A 7,882-nucleotide genomic window follows, 5' to 3' on the forward strand; every position below is an offset into this window, starting at 1 on the left:
CCATAAGAAGATTTCTACGATTAAATTTTATTATTGCATTGACCCAATTTATATAAAATACAGCTAGATATGATTGTAGATTTCATGATTTACGGTGTACATGTTGTAAGCTTTTAAGGAAAAACAGGTACTAATTCGATATTAAGATTATAGTTTGTGGACAAATCGTCTCATATTTCTCCTATAACTAATATATCACCAGGTATTGTGATGCCGTAATTGTAAGAACTTCCAGCTATCAGATAACTGCAATATTATTATATTCTACTTAAGACATTATTTGTCCATACATGTACACGTCCGAAGCTTGAAAATTCGAAATACTTTAGATCATGCGTATACGATGACTTTATGTTACTATGGTGACAGACGGCTTCCTAACAAAGTCTTTTGTATTGTTACATTATTATTCGTTATACTTTAGTTAAGATGATATCGTTTAGCAACTCGTTTAGAATTCTTTTAGAGTTTTATCTTTAAAAATATTTCGATCGCATCGAAGTAGCGTTTACAAACTTAATTATTTCCCACTAAATATAAATCTTTTGAAATTAAGTTCGTTTAGAATAATTCGTTGCAACACTTTATTGATTAAATAGAAGACAAGCAGTTATGGCTGAACGTAAATATGATATGTTACTATTCAAGAATGATCCAGATAAGAAAAAATTACAGCAAACATGGTAAGAATTTAATAGATGGATTATTATTGGTAAACGAATGTCACAGTTTTAAGATTTATAGTATATACAGTAAAATTATGTAGGTAATATACAATCAAATAATAGTCAATAATAGTATGCTAGTGATTTTACTGGCTTACCTAATAGCTAAATTTGTATAAGTAAATGTAGTTGTTGTAAAAATATTAAACAAAAATTTGTAATTAATTAAAACTCAGCATAGAATTACTATCATACCAGTAGAGTATCTTAATCGATATCATACATACCTACAATACTACAATCTTATGCTTAACTTACATCCAAATCAAAGACCGTACCTTAAAATATGTTGACGCAGATTATTTTATATAAATAATCCAGGTACAAGGAAAGATTGAGAACAAAGTATATTACCGATATTAAAAAAGAACGTTCAGTAGTCTTAAATGCAAAGTCTTGGACATTTGTTAAGCATGGTGTAGACGATTTCAGAACAGGAATGCCTTCAGTTGAAAGTACTGAATGCGTAACCAAGGTAAAACTCTAAAAATCTCGAAGTAAAGATTAGCAGTTAATCGTACAGATCTTATAATTCACCTTTTAGCCCTTTGCTCCCTGAAACTTTTGCAAGCATAAAATCATGGCCTCTCGATGCTAAATCAATATCGATAATAATTCTTGTAGGGTATTAAGGGAGTTTACTCTCCTAACATATATAAAAGCGGAGAAGAAGAGAAACCCCAACCCAAGAAATCTTACCGTAAAAAATTAAATAAAATAGATGTTGCCTATTCCAGGTAAAACTCCTAAAAATATGCCAAGCAAATATGAGATTTTTTCCTTAGCCTTAACGCATTTGTGCTACTTGATAACTTTTGCAAAGCTGCCGTAACATGATTGTTTTAAGAAAACCTTTCTAGAAATGAGCTTATATTAGTTTATCTATGTCGTTGTACATATTATTAATGAATAAGTGGATAGTTTTATATTACAGTATTATGTAAGTGCTGATAACTAATGTTGTCCTAACTATACAATAAATTGACTGAATTTTCTATAAAGTTCGAGTTAAGCTTTGTGTAGGAAAGACTAGGTATGTTACCGTTCTTCCTAACGATAAGAGACTGTCAGTATTTAGTGCCATAACATAGTCAGATATCGGAGAGTACAAACCTAATATTAGCCTTGTGGTATTTAGTTCTCTATGATAATGTTTTTGCGTTATAAATTTAGAATTGTAACCTTCTCTTATAAAGTATTTATTACAACGAGTTAGATCGTTGCCCGGGCATAAACATAGAAAAGATTTTGTCGATGATTACGAATATGACCTTACGCAACATCCATTAGCATTATATCCTCACTTGGAAGAATGCATGCCGCCTGATGTAAGTTAATAGCCTGAAAATATATAAATGTAAGATCGTTGCTATATTATTCCATTACTAGATCGTTTGATTAATCTACGCATTTATACAGGTTTTCGAAGACGTTGTCGACGTATTAGATCCTGAACTTAATATAGAAGCAGAGGCTGAAGATGTAATGAATCAATTTATAACTTTAACGTTTGTTTAATCTCATTTTTGTAAAATTTTGTAAATCAACGCTAGCTAACCATTGACACTGATCTCGTAGGAGTATGATGACAGTGACTCTAATTATTTGAGCCCATCCGAAAGCAAAATAGAAATCGGAGATAAAAATATTGAAACCCTTCAGGTATTAATAATTTCGTTGGTCGTTCTTATATAATAATTTAAGAAGCTTTCATCAACTAGTTCAAGCGATGAAAGACTATGATATTAGTTACCTTAATAAAGATTTATTTATTGCATTTTAGATTCCTGTCATCACTAAAGAGCAATCCTCAAATCAGAATGATGCTATATTAGACGATAGAGATAAACTAGAAGACAACAAGACTGTTAAACGCCAAACATATCGATGGATTAGCAAAAAAGAGGACGTCAATGTCACTGAAGATGATAATAATAATCGAACTACCTTAATTGATTTACCCGAAGAAGGACAGGTTACACTTTAATTCTTCATGTGGGATAAAATATTTTTAGTAATGCTTTAAGCTGAAAATAGAGTAGACCAATAATTCATCAAGTATTTAACTATATTACTTAAATTCTAGGAAGCCAAAATTAAACATGTTACTCGTGATTTTTGCGGTTGGGTGTCATCACTGGTTAGTAATAGAAAATAATGTAAACTAATGATAATTTCTAATACCGTACATGTATATCAGAACTAAAGGAATAGCCTGCAATGTTTTCGATTTTAACTATTAGGGAGGTGAAAGCAATAATATCGAAGAAGCAACTATATTCAGTTTATTTGCGAGTGGTTACGAAACGAAGGTTACTACAAGTTGCAGTCTTTATAGAAGAAATTTAAATATAAAATCGTAAAGAAATTCCTATTAATTATAATGTTATTTTAATTGCTGTTAGCCTGCACTTTCAGTTCCAATCCATGTGGTTGAGTTAACTAATGTCCCACCTGAATTAAGATCGTCAGCTAATGTAGCAAATATAACCAATGAAACTAGAGGAGCTTTAATTCGCACACCTCCTAAGGTAAAATATTATCCGTGATACAGTATCTAAATTACCATTAAAATGTTAATTCTCAACCTCTGATTCACGAGTCGAAATGATCAATAACGTATATACTCTTTCGATTATCCTATGAAGCGAACAAAATCAAATTCTGCTAATAAATACTTTGGTGCCTGGTATTTACCGACTAAATTATGGAAATCTAGAAGGAAAGGAGAGGTATTAGAACTAAATATGAGCATTCACATAGACTTTAAAATAAATACAGAATCAGGTTTATTGATGTCATTCTCCATATATAGGTACTAGAAGATCCTCAGAGGATAAAAGCTAAAGCAACATCTGAAACTAAAGGAAAAAGTAGAGAATTGGTACGTATAATAGGACAGTAATTTTTTTTTATTTTTTAAAATCTGCGCTAGTTATGTAAAGATGAATTGCGCATACGAAAGATTGCTTGAAATTCAATTTTTTAATATCTCTTAATGCTGCTCTATTATTTTCTATAATGTTATGGTAGGATAATGAATTAGCAGTTATGCACGGTGCTAAAGCATTTCGAGAGTTTATTGACAAGAAAAGCACAAGACTTCCGGAAGTAAGTTTATCTATTTCAAATTCTACCTAGTTCTTGAATGAATAATAACTTCCCTAATAGTATAAATTATGTGAAATTGTCTAAAACTGTAAACACTATAGTCCGTTTGAAAAGTTGTCAAATTCTTCTTTTAAGAAAATGTAATTTTTAGTTTTTAGATAGCGTTGTGGTTCATAAAGAACCTTATGATCGAGATAATACGCTAAGTAAGCTAGGTGGAGAGATCTCAAGGACTGTCTCTGCACGTAAGTTAATACATTTTGTAATATTAAAAGTTAATGCTCTTTCTATGTTGTGTTAAGATGTACGACGTGTGTAATAATATTGGCAATAATCTACTCCTATATATTATTGGATCCCAATGCTAAAATATATTAATGTAAAGTTAATCGTACAATATACAAATTGTACAAGAAATTATAATAATGAATGCTTTTCATTATCAGATCCTAATGAAGATAAACAGTAACCAATACCTGGATAGAATCGATAATAATCGTTTTGGACATATTCGGATATAACATAATGTGAATATGGTATATTGATTTTTAATAAAAAGATATTATTAGCTTAGATGCAGCTTTATACGCCTATATTTTAATAATTTTATTTTCTATTGGACTAAGAAAACAAATTTTATTTACAATTCTGATTTAAAATAATACTAATTATTTAAAACAGTCATTCATTGCTTACATTTTATGTCACTCTAAAAACAATAAAATCTTTAACTGTGTTACTTAATCAAATGTGCAAGGTTAAGTTAAATGTTTAAAGACGTATGATACCGGAATAACTTAGATACATGTATTTGTTAAAAAATTTTTCACGGTTTGAAAACCCCATTAATTAGACAAGAATTCACATTTTATGACGCTTTATCATATTTAAATTAATCAAATGCTTTTTTTCAAAGTTAAATGTTTGATGAACTTGAATCATTATCTACTACGGATTGTATTTTTTAAGGTTATAATTGTTCACGAATACTAACACTCGACCTAGTCTTCGCCAAAAAATATCGGTAGGCCATTCGAGTTGATATTCCAAAGTTATAAGTAAAACATTAATATAAATTACAGCTAAGATTGATTTCAGCTAAAATTGGCAAAATTTGTCAGTCAGCATCAGTTAAGCTCAACTTAAGGGTTAGTCCTTGACTAATACCAGAATCGCTACTTCTTATTCAACATTTACTTATATAGCGATCCAATTCACCAAGTGCGCTACGGTTTATGAGCAACGCATACAATACAAGTATACATCGTGGGATCGTCGCGTGATACCGTAACTGTGATGTTTCAGAAGGTTGAAAGTTCGGCATTAGTTGCAATAAAGTACAATAGAATAGTTAATAGAAGAGTAACCCTTATTGAGCTAAAGTAAGAGAATAATCGTGTAAGATTACGGTGCCGGTAACGACGTTACTAGTCGAATAACTATAGTAGTGTAGAATAGGTAAAGCTTGCAAGCTTACCGTGCAACTACCAGACTAGCGAGCGAGATAGACGAAAGAAGATAGCTTTTATAATGCTAGGAGCACAGCAGGAGGAAATTATTTATAGGCGCAAATGATTCATGAAAATAGGTTACTTCTGTGTTAAGCTAGTGCTACGGTATAAGTTAGCTAGAGTACAAGATATTTCCACAGAGTTAATTGTTAAAAATAGATCATACATATTTAGAGATCTGTTACAGTCTTAGAATTATGCTACAGTCTAGTGAAAACTAATACTTTTACTAAAGATAGACTATACCGTATTTAGAAGTAAACACTACAGTAACAGTACATGTATGCAATCCTAACAGAATCTAAACTAAAAAGCCTATTAATGAAACTTTGTCATAATGTTAGTTAGTAATAATTTATATATTGTGCATTATTACTGCTGATAATTATAATGAGACCGTAGGTTAAATGGACACCAAGAACGTATAAAAATAGAATGAACGACACATACAATTAAAGCTGCTGCAATGATATCGACAGCGTAATGATGTAATGAATATAATGCAGCCCAACTAATCCAAGTAATATAAAATAAAGTGCAGCCAAAGCTTTTAATCGGATATATAAATAATATCACTACCGGCCACGCAACATGTAAAGATGGCATAGCGCCAAAGGTAATAGTTGCTGTCGAATATATGCGATGAAACGTAGTTATACCGAGGAGATCATCCACTCGACTTAATGCGGCTTCATTTGCAGCTATTAATAGCACATTAGCGTTTTTCGAGTTGTGAGTTTCAACAAACCAAGGAGGTGCGGTAGGATACATGAACTGTATTGTAAAAGCAAACATATTCACCCAACCACCACACCATATTAGTTTTAATATCACTGTAATTCTTTTTTCCCCGGCTGTAGCATAAATATAGAAAGAAGAAATTATAGGTAAAATAAAGTGGAGAATGTAAGGCACGGCTGCTGTGATATCAAGTAATGGATGAGCTATCGAAGAAATCCATTTATGAGGTAAGAGGCCAAAGAGTTCTTTATCCATAGTCGGAAGAAGGGATATATCCGGCTCTAATGGAAATACTGTGCTACATAGTTCTTTCAGCTGATGATAGTTAGTATAGCAGTAGATATACAAAACAGATGGCAAGCAAGCTAGCACAGCAGTAAGCATGAGTTGAATATCTTCCTTCATTTTGAGCCAATGATGACATAGAGTCAGCTGATTATCTTTAATCAAGTCTGTCTAAAATAAGTTAATATAGAGTTTGCTATAAGTTCATAGAACATCTATGCAACAAAAACTGTATATAGGTTAACAAGGTCAATCAAACGGAATTTCGTTAGTTCAAATATTGAACAATTATGCTTATAATATACTTATTAAGCAATGGTCTAAAAATGAAATTTTTTAACTCATTGTTGTAAGACATAATTAGCAGCCGGAAGACTTATTTTACTGCAGAGAACTACATTAAAACGAACCAACTATCGTCAGGAGGAACAGTAACACCTTTAATTTCTTTTAGACAAAACTGAACCTCTATTTTATTTAAATATCATCTAATTTATAATCAAACTATATAGACATCAATTATCAGTTTTATAGGTAATTATTATACAACTATGTAGTTATCTATTAAAGATATGTCAAAGGTCGTTGATAAATTAATATATTAACGCATTCCTAGACAAGTTACAAATACCATATGGAAACGATATTACGACAGCTATGTAAAAATAACCGTAACATCCAAATAGTAATCTAATATACATTAGTTTCAAAAGGGTATAGTAAGATTAAGAAAAAAGAGTCTCTACCTGATAGAAACGATTGGACTGATTTTGCTTCGGATTTTTCTTTTCTTTATATACCTGATGACTCTGATAAATTCGTCTAACAAGAACAGGAGAATAATAAACAGAATTATCGTTATCTGCTTGTTAAAGTTAATCTACATGATCGTTATCCCTTTCAATTTATCTATCATTGGAGATTACTTTCAGCAATAGTCTGTCATTGCACTTTTCTTGGTATTCATTAAGTAACGATATATATATACATCACTAACAAGGAATACTATTCTGATAATAGCAAACCATACCATACGTATTTCAGGATAAGATTTAGGTTTACTTACTTGTCTTCGCAGAGAAGTAACGAAGCCATTCTAAAGTAGGAAATTTTCTACTGGATAAAATTCTTCTTTTATACTGCACGTTAGCGTGAATAATACAGTTATCAGAAGAGTAAGATAAAGCAAGAAATTGTTTCTCAATTATATATCTATATATATGTTATATATATATTTGTATTATTACTAAATATATATATATAATATATTACTCGCTTTCTATATCGTAACGCCAATTTTCATCCGCATGCATCAGCCTTTTAGCTCCAATACTAGATTTTCTCCTTACAGCCAGTGCAAGAATTGAGAACGCAGTTGAACAAATAAAAGTAGAAGTTTAAGCCTGCGCACAGTCTTTTATACTATACTTTTCGAGAAAGGACATTTTTCTGTGCAGTTTGTAATCGTCATCACAATTGAATTGAATAACGACGATAAATGATTACTGC

General features: G+C 31.0%; 2 protein-coding genes across 2 annotated transcripts; one reads left to right on the forward strand and one right to left on the reverse strand.

The window, feature by feature from the left end:
* Positions 1-612: 612 nt before the first annotated feature.
* On the forward strand, positions 613-4,305 carry TRIADDRAFT_61535 (uncharacterized protein; the record flags this gene model as incomplete). Its single annotated transcript, XM_002117473.1, has 15 exons — positions 613-683; positions 1,047-1,200; positions 1,350-1,462; positions 1,942-2,053; positions 2,145-2,207; positions 2,304-2,387; positions 2,509-2,700; positions 2,812-2,865; positions 2,969-3,037; positions 3,131-3,256; positions 3,374-3,457; positions 3,541-3,609; positions 3,759-3,836; positions 3,988-4,081; positions 4,283-4,305. The coding sequence occupies 15 exons, from the start codon at positions 613-615 to the stop codon at positions 4,303-4,305; spliced, it is 1,386 nt and encodes a 461-aa protein (XP_002117509.1).
* A 1,414-nt stretch (positions 4,306-5,719) lies between these two features.
* TRIADDRAFT_61536 (uncharacterized protein) lies at positions 5,720-7,468 on the reverse strand (the record flags this gene model as incomplete). The annotated part of the gene is made up of 3 exons (XM_002117516.1): positions 5,720-6,544; positions 7,120-7,195; positions 7,440-7,468. The coding sequence occupies 3 exons, from the start codon at positions 7,466-7,468 to the stop codon at positions 5,720-5,722; spliced, it is 930 nt and encodes a 309-aa protein (XP_002117552.1).
* Positions 7,469-7,882: the final 414 nt, after the last annotated feature.

Source organism: Trichoplax adhaerens, genomic scaffold, assembly GCF_000150275.1.
Source record: "Trichoplax adhaerens TRIADscaffold_25 genomic scaffold, whole genome shotgun sequence".
Lineage (NCBI taxonomy): Eukaryota > Metazoa > Placozoa > Uniplacotomia > Trichoplacea > Trichoplacidae > Trichoplax > Trichoplax adhaerens.